The 20,120-nt window shown below is 38.0% G+C and overlaps 1 protein-coding gene across 5 annotated transcripts in view; it reads left to right on the top strand.

Moving 5' to 3' along the window:
* DGKB (diacylglycerol kinase beta) overlaps positions 1–20,120 on the top strand; it is a 359,718-nt gene that overhangs the window by 263,776 nt on the left and 75,822 nt on the right. For all 5 annotated transcript variants that reach the window (XM_086741529.1, XM_086741533.1, XM_086741530.1 and 2 more), the window contains 2 exons: positions 12,882–12,972; positions 18,599–18,794. In XM_086741529.1, coding sequence (XP_086597655.1) covers positions 12,882–12,972; positions 18,599–18,794 — 287 coding nt within the window. The remainder of the gene's footprint in view (positions 1–12,881; positions 12,973–18,598; positions 18,795–20,120) is intronic.

Below are 20,120 nucleotides of genomic sequence, written 5' to 3'. Positions count from 1 at the left end.
AAAATAGAAAAGGATGTAGCATTATTTAATAACTGTAAACTTTTTTTTCACAAAGAGAATGAAGCTCAGCCTACCTGTTTCACCTGCCTGTTGTCTCCTCAATGATCTGCACCTGAGACCTGGCAGCTGGGCTCTAACCCTTTATAGGAAATGAGGTAACACAGCATCTGTCTGTTTCCTGAAGAGAAAAATGAAAAGAAAGAGGTTATATGCCTATTAAAAAATTCCTTGAAGATGAGACTAGAAGGGAAGAGTAGCTTATGTTACCTTTTGTACTTAAAATCCTACAGGGAACACAGGTGGCCTGGGTTCAGATCTAGGGTTCTTTTGTGGTTAAGTAACTAAAAGCTTTGGGTATAAGGATGCTTAGGTGTCTTGTCTCACGTAAATACTTGTAAGAGTATGGTTTTTAAATTATCTTTTAGGAAGTCAAATGAGGAATAATGAGACTTCATTTATCTTGTAGGGTTTAGCGGGAGGGAGGCCTTTCTTCTATCTAGGGGTAAGTATTTTGAAACAAGACAGGTTTTCAGTTTGAGATTAGAAACATCAATGTGGGCTTCTAAAGGTGTCTGTGTACACATGAACTAGATGTCAATGCTTTCACTGTAGTCAGTGGAGAGCTGATTATTTCTCTCAGTGAAGCCTGGAAAGCAATTCTGCTTACTGGGGTCTGGTGAGTCACACCTTCAGTTCCACTGAGTAGATGCCTTTTGTCTTCAGTGGGAATACAGCTGTGCAGTTCACAGGTAGACAAATGCATTGACCTGGCTAAATATGGTGTTAAACTGAATCTCAGGCAATCCATCTCATTGTTAGAAGTGGTCTTCTCATATGGGTGGAATCAGGAGGCAATGAAGCTTAAAAGGATGAGGCTTTCTAAACTCATAAATCTACTTTTTCAGGAAAAAAAAAGAAACTTTAAAGTCCCAGTCAGACAGCAGAGATGTTTAGTCCTACCGCAGTCCTGTCAGGCTTAGATATTTCTGGAGGAATCCTAAGAGAAAAGATCTTGTCAAACGTTTTCTCCTACACAGAATTTGATGTTTCTCCTGTGTCTTCACAGAAGAGCTGCTCATTGTTTCCTTTACAGCATTTGATTGCTTACTTCTTTTTTTTCCCCCCTTAGTCTCCTCATTGTGTCCTACTTGGGAATGATGTAAAGCATAGTGTTGCAAGTATTTTAAGGGAATTGGAGGATTTTTTGGCAAGAACTGAATAGTAATATTGAGATACTTCAGTTTTTCAGTGGGAGTTAAAAATATTGGGTAGAGAGAAAGATCATTTAATTACATATAATCACCTGCATTACAGGGAAACAAAACTGGTTTATACGTTTGTTTGTTTGTTTTCTGAAACGGAGCTACAACTGTGCATGTGAAGCAGCCAATGAGGAGCTGCTCCTTGCAAACCTGTCCCTGAACCTCTGACCTGCCTTAACAATGGTCTCATTATTTTAAGTACTACTCAGTGTCATATCTGGTTTTACATGTCCATATTAGTGGGTAAGGGGAAGGAAAATTGTTTTATTCGTCTGACATAATTTAAAGATGAAATGTGAAGGTCTATGACCTTGCTCTAAGATAGTGAGTCTATTATAATATGTACAGAGAGGACTGCTTTTATTTTATTTTATTAAAAAAAAAAAAGGGCTTTGTTGGCTCTCTAGTATGACCAAGGCTGGTGAATGTGGAACTGTTTATAGGCTCTATTTTTGTTCATGATAAAAAACCTCTTCAGATTAATGAGTCATTGGTGCCTCAGCATCTGCTCCCAAGACTGGAGAATTGGGAAAAGAAACTGAGGAGAAATATGAGGATAAAAATAAGTGAAATGTTAAAAGCAGAAATCTTCATGATGGGGAATGGACTCAAAGAATTTAAGGAGTGTTACAGGAATGTTCATTTAGCAGAGAAAAATGGCACATTAAATCAAAGGTATAATGAAGATACCTTTTAAGTAAATGTTTTGAGAAATGTTTTTTTTTTTTTGGCCTTACTAAGAACTGTTGTTAAAACAGCATATATGCAAAAGCAAGTGTCAGAATTCCTTATTTAAAACAGATATTTCTACCGCAGATTAGAAACAATACCCTCTTACATGGAAGAATATCTTGTAAACTGTATCAGTCAGGTGTCACATTGTTTTATAATAGCTGGTTTTTATACCAGGTGCTGTAGGTTAACCTACTATAATTTATCTAAGTTGAGTGTACCACTTCTTTATAACTCTAGGAGAAATACATTCTCTTTTTTTTCTCATGAACATCCTGTTGCATATTGGCACAGAACAGATGCAGCCTGAGGGCACAGCTCAAAAGTCTCCAAGTTCCTCCTGCATTATAGCACATAGCACAATACTCTGAGGCTCTTAAAATTATTGGAGTGTGCTGTTTATGTTTCAATATGGGCATTTTTACTTGTGTTTCTGGATAAGATTCTCCTCTGTATGGTGTTAGTAGTAGGCTTTTCTCCACTGCAGTCTGTAGTGCAAGGAGGATATGTGAGAAAGGCGGCATGGTTGATCCAATCATAGAATGGTTTGGGTTAGAAGGGACTTTTAAAGGTCATCTAGTCCAAGTCCCCTGCAAGGAGCAGGGACATCTCCAACCAGATCAGGTTGCTCAGAGCCCTGTCCAACCTGGCCTTGAATGTTTCAGGGATGGGGCATCTACCACCTCTCTGGGCAACCTGTTCCATTGTTTCATCACTCTCATTGTAAAAAAAAAACTTCTTCCTTATAGCTAGTCTGAATCTACCCTCTTTTAGTTTAAAACCATTACGTCTTCTCCTATCACAACAGGTCCTGATAAAAAGTTTCTCTCCATCTTTCTTATAAGCCCCCTGTAGTTACTGGAAGGCCGCTATAAGGTCTCCGCAGAGCCTTCTCTTCTCCAGCCTGAACAGCCTCACTTCTCTCAGTATGTCCTCACAGAAGAGGTGCTCTAGCACTCTGATCATTTTTGTGGCCCTCCTCTGGACTGTCTCCAACAGGTCCATGTCCTTCTTATGTTGAGGGCTCCAGAGCTGGACACAGTACTCCAGGTGGGGTTTCATGAGAGCAGAGTAGAGGGGGAAAATCTTCTCCCTCTATCTTCTGGCCACACTTCTTTTGATGCAGCTGAGGATGCAGTTGACTTTCTGGGCTGCAAGTGCACATTGCCAGCTCATGTTGGGCTTCTCATCCACCAGTACTTCCAAGTCCTTCTCCTCAGGGCTGCTTTTGATCCATTCTCTGCCCAGCCTGTATTTGTGCTTGGGATTGCCCCGACCCACATGCAGGACCTTGCACTTGGCCTGGTTGAACTTCATGAGGTTTGCATGGGCCCACCTCTCCAGCCTGTCGAGGTCCCTCTGGATGTTATATCTTCATTCCAGCGTGTCGACCGCACTGGACAGCTCTGTGTCATTGACAAACTTGCTGAGGGTGCACTCTATCCCACTGTCCATGTCACCGACAAACATGTTAAACAACGCCAATCCCAATACCAGCCTCTGAGGAATGCCACTTATCAGTGGTCTCCACTTGTGACCATCCAGCCAATTCCTTATCCACCGAGTGGTCCGTCCGTCAAATCCCTGTCTGTCCAGTTTAGAGAGAAGGAGGTCGTGCAGGACAGTGTCAAATCCTTTGCAGAAGTCCAGGTACATGACATCAGTTGGTCATCCCTTATCCACCAGCACCACCCTGTAGTAGAAGACTGCCAAACTGGTCAGGCACTATTTGCCCTTAGTGAAGCCATGTGGTCTGTCACCAATCACTTCCTTATTTTCCATGTGCCTTAGCATAGTTTCCAGGAGGATCTGCTCCGTGATCTTATCAGGCACAGAGGTGAGGCTGATCAGCCTGTAGTTCCCTGGGTCTTCCTTGATTCCCTTTTTAAAAATGGAGGTTATTTTATGTCTTTTCCAGTCATTGTGATCATCACCAGACTGCTAACAAGTGAAGCATGTAGGTTATGGATATGAGTGTCATCCTGGTTTTGCTCATGTTTTTTTCTCTGATAGCCCTAGCAGAGGGAGCACTTCCAATCTGGCTACTATTTCTCTCAAGAACCAAGACAAATTACATTCTAATCAGTAGCCCAACAAAATCAGGAAACAGTGCACAGACCTCCAACTAATTTGTTGCACCTTTTGTCTGCAAATATATAGACAATAGATGATGTTGGGAACACCAGTACCTATCTGGAATGTGTGAACTGACTGTTGCTGGTACTATCTATACAAATATTTCAATCCAAGTGGATAATTGGAACCTGAGATAACAGGTGGTAATGGATGGTGAGACATTTATTGACGAGAAATATGTAATCCAGCAAAGACAGTAAGAGAAAAGAGAAAATGCACGTAGGACCAGAAACCTAAGAACATAAAAATACCCACCTGGTGTCAGCCAAAAGATCTGTCTAGCCGGGTGCTCTTTCTCCAGTGCTATCTACCAGTGAGTCTAAGAAGAGAAGAATGGGGTTACATAATATATTTCTGTGTTTGCCTTGCTTTTATTATGTGGACTTCAGTGACTATTTCTTTCATTAATTCCTTCAATCATTTTTTGAACTGATGTAAACTTTTATCATCCTGTTAGCATCTTATTTGTATGCTGTGTAAAGAAACCTTTTGTTTGTTATACTTACTGCTTCCTAAGTCCTTCTCATCTGTCCTGCCTTTTTCTTAGGAGAGACAGTGAATAGTCATACCCTTTTCATCCTCCCTATGGTATACATGACTTTAGAGAACGCTGTTGTATCTTTCATTTATCAGCTTTCTAGGCTGAAGTTCGAAAGATGTTCAATATTTTGATTGCCCCCACTTCCTTTCTCTGTACTTTTCCAGTTCATCACAACACAATTCATGCAAATTCTATCAAGCACTGCTCCAACACTTCATTTGTCCCTGAGAACTCATCACTGTTTATAAAATTGGGATTGTTTTTTTTTTATTTTCCTCTATGCATCACTTTACATTTATCCATATTAAATGTCATCTGCATTTTTATCCCCATCAGTCTGTACTGTGAGGCCCTTTTGAAACTTCTTATGATTTGTATTTATTACTGCAAGTGATCAGAGAGAACAAGGTGTGCAGGAGTGTGTTCCTGGATGGACATGAGAGCACAGCTGAAGGCAGGAGTAAAGCTGAGTGGGAATCATGGTTTAACCCCAGTCAGCAATTGAGTACCATGCAGCTACTCACTCACCCTTCCCCATTCCCAGGGGATGCAGGAGAGAATTGGGAAGAAAAGGAGACTCGTGAGTTGAGATAAAGAGAGTTAATTAGGATAGCAAAGGAAAATATAATAATGTCTCTATATAAATAATGATAATAATAATAATAGAAATAATAAAATACACAAAATGAAAGATGCACAATTTCTCACCACCCAATGGCTGATACCGCCCATCTGGAGCAGCAATCATGGAATGAAAACTGAAAATTATCCCAGAACGATTACGAACAATGACAGAAGAGCCAGTCAGCTTGCTGGCCAACCCCAACTTATATACTGAACATGATGTTTATGGCGTGGAATGCTTTCTTTGGCCAGTTTGGATCAACTGTCCTGGCTATACTGCTCCCAGCTTCCTGCACCTGTGCTTTTGCAAAACCTGGGAAGCTGGAAAGTGTTCTTGGTCTCTTCAGCAACAGCTAATAACATCGCTGTATTATCAACATTCTTCACCTACCAAATCCCGTGGTAAATCCAAACCCAGCAGCTACTGACAAGAAAATGAGCTCCATCCCAGCTGAAATCAGGACAATGGGCAAGGAGGAAGGATGGTAGTTACAGCTGGAACGAACTGCCGAGAGTTTGCAGAAAATCAGATAGAGAGCTGAAGAAGTGGGGCAGGTGGAGACTGCAGACCAGCTGCATACAGAAGTGCAAGCTACAGTGCAAAATGGTATTACAAAGTGTGAGAGAAAATGGAGTCAAATGCAGCTTTGCAGCAGTAGAACTAATAAATGTCAGGAAGAGAGGATCTCTCAGATTACTTAATGGTATAAGCTTGTATGGGGTAGCTTTCCAACTACAGGTGGTATCATTGTATAGAGATGTGAAATTTTTATTTATTGTGTAAAACTGGAACTTTCAGGATTTTAACTTTTCTGCACTTATCTATACAATCTCTGCTTATGCTGTGTGCCATAGGAGATTAACACTTAGATTTGCCATAAGTACAGCTGGTAATGGGAAAAGAAAAAATTGACAAAGGTGTCTCTATTAAAATCATGCCAGTCACACATAAATCTCTTATGGATGTGCATCTCCACTGGCTATTTCCTTACCTTTGCATATGATTCATTATAAAGCAGAACAGGAATTATATGATTGTTAAGACAGAAGTGGAAAGAAAAGAAGAACATTAGAAAAAAGTCATACATTCTTATTAATATATATTATGTGCTGCAATGAAATCATTTTTACCCAAGTATAAAATTACCTAGATAATAGATTTATGAACAGTAAGAAAAGATGGAAAATATGTTGTCTCTTGAAAACTTCTGTGAAAGGGAAAGGACTTGATAAAAATATTCTTTATATGGAATTCTACAAAGCATTAAAATTTTTTTAGCAACTGCAGTTTTACTAATTTTGTCAGATATTTAGTATTTAATTAGATAAAATCCAATGTATCAGCACACTTTATTAGCAGAAATACAAAGTACAATCACAGTGACATACAGTCCACTGTAAATTTTACTTCATTTGCTCTTGCATATATGTCCCACAGGCTGGGACTCAATAAACCAAAAGCAGCAACTTCAGACACACCTTACAAACTTTTCTATGACCTGAGAAAAATCAGATGGTAAAGGTCCCAAGCGCTTCTTATTCCAAATTGCAGGAACAGACTTTCATAGCTGCTTCTGCTTCAATTGTTCCTCGGTGCACTCTTTTTTTTTTTTTTTTTTTTTTTTTTTTTTTTTTTTTTTAAGCAACACCTACATTGGTAGGTTTTTAAATGCAATATGAAATTCAAAACTCTTAATAAAGCAGGACATAACCGTGGATTAACATAAACAACTTGAGATTTGTTGTTTTATTTTTCTTTTTAAAAAGAGTGATTTGCTCCCATGCATTTGGCTAGTCTTTTCTTTTTTTAGAATCATGGAATGGTTTGGGTTGAAAGGGACCTTGAAAGATCATCTGGTCCAACCCCCTGCCACATGCAGGGACATCTTTTACTAGATCAAGTTTCTCAAAGCCCGGTCCAACCTGCCTCTGAACACTTCCAGTGATGGGGCATCCACAGCTTCTCTGGGCAACCTGCTCCAGTTTCTCATCACCCTCATCGTAAAAAAAAATTCTTCCTTATATCTAATCTAAATGTACCCTCTTTCAATTTGATGGAATCGTAAATAATAATAAACCTTCCTTAGAGCTAGATTATTCCCAACTGTACACTACATGTAGTTTTACACTGTTTTCCAAAGTCTCTGGTACTAACCACTGTCAGTGACAGAATATTGGAACAGATGTTCAGCTTTTTTGCCTGGTATGACATTTCCTATACTCTCAGTTTCACTTTTAGACGTTATCATCTGCAGAACAGGGCTGGGCCCAACACGGACCCCTGAGGGACACAACTCATGACTGGTCTCCACCTGGACATTGAGCTCTTGCTCAATCATGCAGATAGCCAGAGACATCTTCTTGATGCAAGGCCATCCTTGTGCTAAATTTAAAATCTCTGCTCTGAAAGTGTAGCTGTATTAAAACAGTTCAAAGTGTATGTTATCAAACATATACTTAATATGAGAAAATATATGTTTTTCTCCAGTCATTTTCAAAAATCATCAAAGTACTTGAGCTGAAATTTTATAAGAATTGCAGTCAGAAATTTTTAGCTCAAGTCATTGAAGCTTGACACTGCATAACTAAAATAAAGTGGAAATAAATATAATAAGTATAAATAGTAAATGTAAGAAGTGTGAATAGAATGTGGTAGAAAAGGTGACAAACTTACAAATGTAGCAATAAGCAATTGTCCCAACTGTAGACTCTTGAAGATGGAATATGAATTTATTTCTTAAGTTTAAAGATACTCCTGTTTTATTGTCATGTCATGACCTTTTATTAGCGGCCTATAGCTGGTCTATGGTTATGCATGTTGTGACTGAGTGTGTACTGCAATGAAGTATAAATGCTCTTCAGGTGTAGAATAAACTATTTACTATTTCCATATTTAGATACAGGACAATTTTTCAATGACATGCCTTGTAATTGCTTAATCAGAAAGGTTATATAAAATAGTTTTAGCAGTAGGGGGGTTTCTGATTAACTGATAATGGAGCAAACCCATATCACAGACTATTTTGATCATTTTGCCTTGATTACCAAATATTAGCCTGAACTTTTCCAAGAAACATTTTCATGTTTCTAAGTCTGATATTTATCCACAGTATAGAAACACTGTAAGAAATGGCAGTATTGGCCTTTCCAGACTGACTTGCCAATTTGTTTCATCCCTGTTTAAGAACAACACTCCACTTATCAGAAAATTGACCAATGCTTGAGCGGGTATAAAAGGTATTTAGGCACTTGAAACACAGTTTTGCTTTTTTTGTTCCTACGTACATACACTGTACATATTTTTGCATACTGTAATTCAATAGCAGGATTAGATATATCAGCCTTTAATCATGATTGATGTTTTATTTATATTGTATTTTCAAACACAAAGTTGTTTAAGAGTTTAGCTATGCACTTTGAAGCATATACAAACCACTTTCCTGTAAAAGAGTCTATTCCCTTTCCTATTCCAACAAAACCAGCATTGTAAAGAAAAGTGCTACTGTATAACACTTTATTTATTTATTTATTTATTTATTTAACTGAAACAGACTTCATCTTTATTTTGGTCATCTCTTATTAAAAGTCTAAATTACCAGCTCTAGGAGAGAAAGAAAATAGACGTGCCAGCAGCCTGTGATTCAATTTCTTACAGTTTTAATGCTGCAAAATTGTCATTAAATATGTATTTGTTTACTAGTCTAAAATTTACTTACACAATTGTGAAATAAATTAGAATAGTCATGAGAGTAGTTTGTTAATCTTCTAAATGGACTCTTCAACTATTTGCTGCTGTCTTGATAAGCAGATAAGCTTCACCTGTTTGAAAGAGGAGTGGAAGTGGAAGATATTAATTATTAGAGATGCTTTATTATTAGAAAAATCAGAATATTTACTATAAAAATTACAGGTCTTGCTTATGGAATTTTTAGTATAATTTATCTTAATTTTTTACATTTAACTTTGGTTTGTACCTATAAGAAAAGATATAATACAATTTTCTGTTCAATAAAAAATGTAAAGCATTTGAATAAAAACATGCAGTCTAATCTATTTAATGGCTGGTAAAGGGAGTTGGTAAATCCTTTTGATAATGAAAAATAAAATTATTTGTATCTACATCTATCTTTGTATTGTAAATGCTGTCAAGTATGTTGTCCTTCCTTGAAAACAGAAATATAGTAAACAAGGGAAAGGGGGAGAGTCTCACAAGACTACATTTTTTGGCCTAATAGAATCTTATAGGGTATATTACAATAACAAAGAATATAACTGCCATCAAAACCTCACTTGATAAATATGCTTAATTGTCTGCCATATGATTCTACGAGGTTTTGATTTATAGATCTAAATGTTCTAGTAAACCTTGAGTGCACTGACATGCTGGGTTTTGTTTTGCTGAACTCAAAATACGTGAATTTGACACAATATATTCTGAATGACTCTAAAATATATCTATATATTTTATCTTTGTGCAAGTCAAAGAGTTTATTATATACAGTGCTAAGAAGTCAATTTGAAGCAGGCTTTTCAATAAAGAAAAAGAAAAGATTCCTCATTTGAGGTAAAAAATAACTGAATAGCAAGAGGAAGGGCTCTCAAAGGAGAAGATGCAAAGGCTTGTTGATCTTACTCAATAATAGGATCAAAAGAAATGAGTATTTTTCTGAATATTACATCAGATTTTTTTATTGTTTCATTAATTGTCATCCCTGTGTAGAAAGCAGCAGGAAAATAGCTACATCCAGATTTTCCAAAGGGACTCAACAGGTATCCAATACTTTGTTCGCATTTGTTTGGAAATTAAAGGACTCTCTGTTTTTTCATATACCTTGGCATAAATAGAGCAGTTGACCCCAGGTCAGCATGCTAACTAATCCACAGGTATAGAAGGAACGTACATAGGATCACTTCCACTCACAGACTGTTGGGAGTCTGCAAGCTGAATCTAGTCTGAGCCCTTCTGGTTGTTGGAGCTCTTTTGACAATACACCATATATCCCAGAGCAGGTTCTCAAAACGTTTCCAAATGTTTTCACATTTTGTGTACAAAAACCTTTGGAAATGCCTGTAACTTTTTCTTCTGGACTTGTGCAAAAGCTTTTGACACTGTCCCGCATGACATCCTTCTCTCTAAACTAGAGAGACATGGGTTTGATGGACGGACCACTCGGTGGATAAGAAGTTGGCTGGATGGCCGCACTCAGAGAGTGGTGGTCAACGGCTCAATGTCCATGTGGAGACTGGTCACGAGTGGCGTCCCTCAGGGGTCCATGCTCGGCCCGGCCCTGTTCAACATCTTTGTCGGCGACATGGACAGTGGGATAGAGTGCACCCTCAGCAAGTTCGCCGACGACACCAAGTTGTGTGGTGCTGTCGACACGCTGGAAGGGAGGGATGCCGTCCAGAGGGACCACGACAGGCTGGAGAGGTGGGCCTGTGCCAACCTCATGAAGTTCAACCAGGCCAAGTGCAAGGTCCTGCACCTGGGTCAGGGCAATCCCAGGCACAAATACAGGCTGGGTGGAGAATCGATTGAGAGCAGCCCTGAGGAGAAGGACTTGGGAGTGCTGGTGGATGAGAAGCTTAACATGAGCAGGCAATGCGCCCTTGCGGCCCAGAAGGCCAACCGCATCCTGGGTTGCATCAAGAGAAGTGTGGCCAGCAGGTCGAGGGAGGTGGCTCTCCCCCTCTACTCTGCCCTGGTGAGACCCCACCTGGAGTACTGTGTCCAGTTCTGGAGCCCCCAACACAAGAAGGACATGGACCAGTTGGAGAAGGTCCAGAGGAGGGCCACGAAGATGATAAGAGGGCTGGAGCACCTCTCTTATGAGGACAGACTGAGAGAGTTGGGGCTGTTCAGCCTGCAGAAGAGGAGGCTCTGGGGAGACCTTATAGCGGTCTTCCAGTACCTCAAGGGGGCCTACAAGAAAGATGGGGAGAGGCTGTTTAGTAGGGCCTGTTGCGATAGGATGAGAGGTAATGGTTTTAAAATAGAGGGGGGTAGATTTAGATTGGAAATTAGGAAAACATTTTTTATGATGCGAGTTATAGAACACTGGAACAGGTTGCCCAGAAAGGTGGTGGAGGCCCCATCTCTGGAAACGTTCAAGGCCAGGCTGGATGAGGCTCTGAGCAACCTGATCTAGTTGGGGATGTCCCTGCTCCTTGCAGGGGGGTTGGACTAGATGACCTTTGAAGGTCCCTTCCAACCCTAACCATTCTATGATTCTATGATTCAGTAATATGTAGATTTCTCTCTTATTATTCTTCTGTTGCCCACACTGTGCCAGCTGCCGGGTTGGACATCCTTACGCACCTCTGGTACTGTGCTAGGAGCTGCTGGCTCACGTGCCAGCAGGTTTCTGGGCATGGCCAGTACTGTAGTGCCCCTTCTCTCTTTGTGACTTTAAGAGCCATTAAATGGCCTTTAAGAACCACTAAGTAGACTTTTATGTGTAATCCGAAGTAAGTGCCAAGGGTAGGATTTTTATGTTTGCTGGCATGTTTGATAGTCAACTACGTCTGTGTTTTACCCTTACCCACTTCTAGCCCATGCAAACCCAGTCATTTTCAGGTTCCAAGCACACTGTGCTGTGTCTGTGTCAGAAAACAATTTATACAAGTGGATGAACTGTGTTCATATCTGATTCCTGAGTGTGAATAATGAATTCTAAATCAGTGTGTGGTTTGGTTTTTTTTTTTCTAGCTTAGCTTGTTGTTTTGTTACAGAATAATAATTACTTATGAGAGTTAAACGAAACTGCACATACTTATTTGAAATGGTACTGCTGGTGTCCTGATTGTATTTAACAGTATGCAATAAAACTGGTAATACAGAAGTGCAGTCTTTATGTATTTAAGAAGAAAAAAGTGTGATCTCTGCCTGCTGTCATAACAAACTAAGCAATTTACTAGCATTTCTATCCAGTTTTATTTTTCTGTGTGGAATCTGTTAATGAATTTCAAGATGCAGGTCCCATCACCCATTTAAAATGTATCTGTAAGTTAACTACCTGGTAACACAGCTCTCCTACTGCAAAATATCTAAAGATTGTTAGAGCTGGAATTTTTATTTTCTTCTAATATCTGATCTGTCATCAGGACCAATAAGCATTTACCTTTACCTTTAGCTAACTTAAGGCAAGCTACGTTTTTATCTTGGTGATTCTCCATGATGGGAGTGCCCTGCTTGTACATTCCAGTACGCTGTGGGATAGAGATTTTAACCATGAATCAGAAATCGTATAGTAGGTGTAAGACATGAAATAAAATCGATACATTTTTCTGAGGCATGTCACTGGTTAAGTGACAAAAAATATTCTGATAGTCACTGAAAAAGAAAAGTCAAAGGTACATTTGAACTTGTCAGTTCAACACATTCCTGTTATCCCTTTAGGGGATATCATACAACTTGACACCAACATTTAAGCTTTGAAAATTATGAGCTCATCTATTTCAAATGGGATGTCACATGTTCCCAAGCCTTTGCCATTACTTATAGTGGAAGACAGGATGATCACTTTTGTCACATATTGATAGTGAATAAGATCTTTCTTTTTTCTTTTCTTTGTTTCTTGTTTCAGAATGAAGAACAAATTTTGGTATTTTGAATTTGGCACTTCGGAAACTTTCTCAGCCACCTGTAAGAAGCTGCATGAATCTGTAGAAATAGAAGTAAGAAACTAATTGTTGCCTTTATCCTTGAAATGTCACTAGTTTGGCTGAAATGCAGGGAGCAAGGGTGCAGAGTGCCTGAATCCAACAAGGCAAAGCAGTGCACATCCTTTCGACCCTATATTCCAAAATATTATTTTTATCATGTCTATTTGTAGTGTAGCCCTGCACACTGGAACAAAGTTCAGTTTGATGATTAGTGAAGTCTTAATACAGTAGACGAGGTCAAGAGGTGAAATATAACATTAGAAATCAATAGGGAGTGTGGCTAGGTCAGATGTAAAAATGAAAGACTGTTGGAGGGAGTGAGAGCTGCTGCAGGATTAAAATTAAAAAAAAAAAAAAATCTTATTATTTCTAGGTCCCAAGTTTTTATAACCTTTAAAACTCAATTCCCTAAAATCGTACTTACTTTCCTGAATAAAGGTTAAAGAATATATATTTTTTTGAATCATTCCCCTTCATTAAATAGCTTTTCTCTCTGCACAAGGGGTCATCTTTCTGTTATACATTGAACATTAACTGAAAAGACACAAGGTAGTTACAGACAAAATAGGAATTTAAAATAATGTGTCATGGCTATTTTGATGGCTGATAGAATAAGTGGCTACATTACATAAATTGTTTAGGGGCCTGATATTTATAAATAGAAAAATGACAAATGTGAAATGAGTGAAGGTACAAATCTGAGAATTTAAGTTAAATAATGAAATCATTTCTCAAGAGGATTATGGTGCTTTTCTTTTCCAATAGTAATGAGAAATTTCACATGTGAATGGAGTATTTGTATAGTAGTATGAGGCAGTCGGAGAGATGTGGTGAGAGCTATGAGAGTCTACTCAAAGCCTCCTGAAAGGCAAAGTCTGAAATGGTCTGAAGGGACCATGGATTTGGTAGTAGAACAGTAGCAAAGAATATTGAGACTGAAACTGTGAGATCTGTGGTACCAGACTTACCTGTTAAGTTGTTGCGTTTCTTTTTAAAGTGGAAACATGCTCCACATATGTTCCTTTAAAAATTTTTTAAAAACCCAACCAACCAAAAAAACAACCACCAAAAAAAAAAACCCAAATTTTCTTCCCAAGGCAGTGCTTCACGTATTTAGGTTTAAGTACAAGTAACCTGAAAAATACTTGATTAGTTATTGGAAGAGATGCGTAGCTGATTTGATTTGAATGTGCTGCAAGTTAAATGCACTGTTTCATTAAATACAAATTGAAGAGCAGGCTTTCCCAAGAAAATATTTCTATCTGTCAAAAATCTTACATAGCCTGATATGTAGTAAGATGTCACCTTCTTAAAACATGTAATTGTAACCATTGAAAGGGTGATGAAATGTGAACATCCCAAAGCAAACAAGTATGCATACAAGTTTGTGATGCTGCTGACACGAGTTGTATAATTATTACCAATTCCTATTAATAACACTATGATTGCAAATACAGTGTTACACTGCCAGTATATGAGACATGTTAATATTTGCTTTATCTGTCCTGGTCATTATCATTAATCCTACAATTAGGAACAAAAATCATAGGGGAAATAGTTTCCAAGATATTAATACAAGAAGTGTTAGGAGGTACTTATTTACAGATTTATTTACAATGATAAATTACATTTAAATGTAAATTACATTTAAATGAACAATGCTTGCCAATATACTTGTATCTAATGTTTCTTGTTTGTACATTATAAACACTTGGGAGTACTGGTATTTTAATCTGATTTTTAACCTGCTGCCCCTTGCTTGGGGATGTTACTGTAAATGAGAGCTTGGTGTATGATACCACATTTCACAATGAATAACATGCACAAAGAATGTGTTTGCTCTGCAGCCAAATTTTGAATGAACAAAGCCTGTGAAGATTAAGGATCTGTATCTCTGATCTGGGAGACAGCAATCAAATGTTCTGTGGGTGAATATTTGTTCAACCCTGTATTTGACTTATAATCTAATTAAGCTTGTCTTTCCTGATATATATTCATGTCTCTTCTGTATATTTTATTCTGTGTGAGACATAGAATAAGTTTTTTTCTTATGTTACCCCAAATAATACATGTTTTTATTTCCAAATTGAGATCCAAAAGTTGAGGAGAGAAGCATAGGTTCTAAAAAAAAAAAAAAAAAAAAAGGAAAAATTAAAGATTTTTTTTGTAATAATATCTCAATAAATGAGGCTTAAGACTTTAGAGCACTTACACTTTATTTTCACTTCAGAAAAAAAGAAAGATGTGTGAAAGATATTTAATGAGAATAGGCATAGATGCAGTGTGAGGTGGGGATGGCATGGTCCATACCTCCAGCACATCATGGGACCAGATGAAGCCTACTGTACCACCTAGTATTAATGGGTGGGGGAAAGGAGTTTAAATGATCGTGTAGTCTTGCATGGTATTGCCCTTGGTTACACAAGCCTTAGTCTCAGCTGTTTTCAGGCATGGATATGTTTTCAACTTAGAGATGATCTGGAAATACTTGATATAATGAATGAGGTTTAAAAGATAATGCCCAAAAAGGGACTGAGGCCAGGAAAGAAGGCAAAAAATAACTAGAAGCTTTGGTGTTTATTTCTAATCTATGTAGGCGCACTCTGCATTTTAAAAGCACACTTTTATTTTTAGCAGCATCATTGCATTATTTGAAATAAAAAAAAAAATGAAAGACAAGAAAGGAGCAGAATGCACCTGTGTTTTGTTGTTGTAGTGTATGAATGTGTTAGGACAACGCAGAGCTACCTGTAGCGCAAACTTCTTGTCTGTGTATGAACAAAAGAAATCCTCCTTTACTAATTCAGAAAGTTCCTCGTCACTGTGGGATTCTGAGGCCTAGTCAAATAATTGTCTTAGTGCACTACCTGCTGTGTTCAATATTGAGTGAAAATGGAAGCCAGACCCTGCGCCATCCTATTTCACAATTCTTCTTTTATTTAAATAATTCCAGTCAGTTTGGGGGACGCCAGACCTTTATAAATTAACAGCAGGGAAATACCAAAGGTGTCAGATTGCATATTTATCATCTTTCTCGTGTAATACTTAAATATGTATTAAGAAGTGACTGACATAAATTAGGCAGATTTCAGAAGCCACAGGCCGTGGCTTGTAGAGGACCCCCTTCTGCTTGACATTTCATCCTTGTCAAAGATCAAATTATTTTAATTTAGGCTGCAAATTATAAGGAATGAAGACTTCTTTGTGGGAATTCCCTGTGGTAATCTGACTTTTGTTGTTACTGCTGCTTGTCAGTGTGCAAAAGATATAATATGCATGCAAATAAGGTTAAAAAATATGTACTATCTAATTATCCAGCCAGTACATTCCACTTGAAGACAGTGGGAGGCCTGACACACAGTATGTGTTTGATTCATTGAGGCCTGCAGGGTATTTACACAAGATTACTTTTAATTATGAAATTAATATCTGTTTATCTAGAATGTATAGCAGTAAGTGAGCATACACATGAGCAGAATGTTTAGTAAAAAAAATCATCTTAATATTTAATACACATAAAATATAGAGGGGAACCACGAATTTCCTTCCAAAATAACAGTGAAGACCCATGCCTTTTTTCTTGTAAGAAAAGTGTGATTTAAAAGTTACACTTTTAACTACAGTAGTTGTCACAACTGCCAACTCAGTTCCAGATATGTCTTTTGACTTTACAGATTTCCCTATATGAATATAATCCACAGGTTTAAAATTTAATTCTTGAAGAGCAAATATGAAATTGAAACCTTAGTGTTGAAATTGTTCTCTCTCCAGATTTACAGTCTTCTTAGAAGAATTAAGAAGATGCTGGGTATCCATTATAATACAGTTCTGTTTTGTGATCTCAGAAAGTTTCAGGGTAAATGAATAATTATGTGCAGTTGTTTTTGAGTTGTACTTTGCTTTTCTTCTGCAAAGCTCTGATAAAGATTTAGGCAGAGAGGAAAAAGTGCCAGTGACCACAGAGCAGCAAGCTGCAAGATGTCAGTAGGCTGTTACTGAAGCACGGTTAATTATTTTTCCAGTTTTGTTCCCCATTATTTTATATTGGAATTGCAAAATAAGACCCTTAATCAATTTTAATGCATGACTGGACCCTCTACTGTCTTCCAGGAGTAAGATCTAATGTTTTAAAAATATGCTGCTATACATTATAAGATATGTGTGACTTGCCAGGGTATCTATATACTCTAACTATGTTGTGTGTCATGAAGTTAATCTACCTCTGGCCAAGGTACAAGTATGTGAATCCTGGGAACCTTGGCAGGTTGAGTGAATTATTAAGTAGAACTGGATGCTTTGCCTCTCCCCTGCAAGTTCAGCTGCAGTTACCTGAAGTTGGGTGGTCTTTTCTTCTGTGGAGGTTCTTCAGTATTTTACTATGTGTTTTATGGGTTAGGAGCTTCCCTAGTTTCCTAAAACAATGTGGGTATGGAGAAGGACTTAGCCTGAGTGAATTACAGTCAGTGAAGGCTAGGTGTATCCTATCAAACTAGGTACATCTCATTCAACATGTGCCAGGTGAACTGTGTTTGCAAATGTTGTAGGCGTTTGCCACCGGAGAAGATGCTGCAGTTTACCAGTGAACAGGCTGGTAAATTAAGGTCCCTTAACCATTCTTCTGGAAGTGAAAATTGTGGTCCCTTTATAAGTTATAATTTGGATCCAAGTTTAGCAAGGGAATGTACACCTATAAAATGCCTCAATGTCCAGTTTTGCTATAGAAAGCAGGAGAAATACACGCTAGTCATGCAAGGTGCCCTGCAGTAAGGATTCCATCACTGAAAGGGCGACCCCACGAAATAAGATTTCTTCTGTGTGTCCAGTAGGTCTTAGTAGTCTAAAGCATTGATATCTCTTCTTTAGATTCACATCCCTTAATCCCCTTTGGCAATGCTGCATATTTCAGAAAACTGGCTGAGGGAAGTTCTGGGATAAGAAGTGCTGTAGCTGCATCTGCGTTTTGCTGTATCCGGTTTTACTAATCTTGCCTCTCAGTAGGAGTTATTAGTCAGACATAGCCCTACATTAATGTGCCAGTAGTACCTTTGGATTTCAACTGGTATCAGGGTGGTATTCTGTGCTCTCAGGGCCCACTTAGACCCTTTTCCATTAAGCTGTATATGCTTTGTATGCAGGGACTTTTGTATTCAGTTTCATGTGAAAGGGACTCAGGTGTTATAATGACAAGTATAAAGCAAAATCGTAAGACAGACAATTTAGCTGGAACAGGCAACAAAAAAAAATCCAGTTATTGCTATAGAAATTTTTGTAGTATAAACATTTTTTTCTGCTAATAGCTGTAGTGAAGCTACAAATATATTTCACTTGGGTCAATTAAAAGGTATCAGATAACAGCATGGCTCTACCAAATGGTCCCACACCTAAGCAATCAAGAGCTGAACAGGAATCATGTTTTGCCTTCTGAACGAGGATCTGTTCCTATCTCATATCTTCTTTCCAGATTTAAGTATATATCTTAGGTGTAAGCAATGAATAAACCATTAACGGTGTTAAGAATGATGAATTGCTGAAGAAAAATATCTGATAGGTAGAACATTCTGATTTTTGTCTCTCTTTTACTGCTTTCTCTACCTTTTTTTTTTCCCTTTCCTTTTTTTTTTTTCTCCTTGCTAATCAGTGTGATGGAATTCAGCTAGACTTAATCAATATTTCTCTGGAAGGAATTGCCATTCTGAATATCCCAAGCATGCATGGTGGATCGAATCTTTGGGGAGAGACAAAGAAAAGACGTAGCCACCGTCGGACAGAAAAGAACAGGTCAGACAAAAGAACCACTGTCACAGATGCCAAGGAATTGAAGTTTGTATGCCAAGGTAAGCTTACAGATTAATATAGGCTATCTGCTTCCATGCAGTCAAGTCAGTGGTATAATTGCCCTTGTATTGCCTTTTGTCAAGAAAAAGGATAGACAGTTCTTAGCTATCTCTTTTCCTGTGCGTTTTGCTTTTCTGATGGGAAGCACTGGAGCAAAGGCATAAACAAAGACGTGCTGATAACTGCAGTCTATATACTTGCAAACCTGCCTGGAATGCTACCTGTTAAGCAGACTGAGCACACCGTGTGGCACTGTTTGCTACTACGATATTCGTTCTAGAGGTACCTGGATTTTTTTTAGTCTGAAAATGCTTCTTAATATCAGTGGGCATGAAACTTGGGGATAATCATGCCCTGTTTCTAACAGCCTGAGGCCTGAGACTGTGGAAAATTACTTCAGAGTAACAAAAGCAATCTTTCTATACATTTTATGTTACTATACTGTGATACTGTATGCAATTCTTGAATGCATATGCTGTAGTCTGCTTGCATGGGTGTGATCCATCCTTTCAGGGCTTATATACTTTCCTAGTGATTAGGAACATTGGCTCCATAAATTTTGGCAATAATTTTTGACAAAACCTACAGTAAATAGTAATCGCTATTCTACTTTGTAGAATCTCAATACTATACATTATAATACATCTCTGCATATCACAATTTCTAGTGATTATAAAACATCATTCTGCTCACACCAAGGAATGAACAGACCAGACTTTGAAAACTGCTTCTTTTCCTCTTTTTATCCTATGGAAAAACTGGCTCCTGCTTCAGAGTATCTTCCTGCTTCTCCTTGTTATTCAGGCTGAACGAAGTTCAGGACTTTAACTATCTGATGTTATCGTGATCCTTTTGGTTATCCTATTTTTTTTTTACATTTCTTCATCAGTAATTTTTAAGTATGCTAGTTATATCTTAGTTAATTAATGTCTGTTGTAGTTTAAATCCAGCTAACTTACCTGGATGACTAAAGTTTAGGAATAAAGTAGTTTTCTATGGCTTGGAGGTTGCAGTTGTTACTAATATTCAAAATGTCTGTGTGTTTTAGCAATTTGTCATATGTTCTCAGAATCTCAGAGGAGCTTACCAATGCAGTCTATCAGCTGAAGTTTTACCAGCTGCTAAGCTTCTGCATACACTACAGTTTCTGTATTATGTCCTGATGTTCAAGAGATGGAGGCAGGCTATTGGAAAATGGACTCACCAAAATTTTTCTTTTTATGTTGCTTCTGAACATAGGGAGACAGGGCATTTCACCCTTTTGATAGTAGTGAAACAAGATGTTATAACCTCTTTAAAATTATGTATGTATTTGATACATACAT

This window comes from Chlamydotis macqueenii, chromosome 2, assembly GCF_036417535.1.
Source record: "Chlamydotis macqueenii isolate bChlMac1 chromosome 2, bChlMac1.mat, whole genome shotgun sequence".
NCBI lineage: Eukaryota > Metazoa > Chordata > Aves > Otidiformes > Otididae > Chlamydotis > Chlamydotis macqueenii.
The sequence above is the reverse complement of the archived record's forward strand: the minus strand, read 5'-3'. Positions and strand labels throughout refer to the sequence as shown.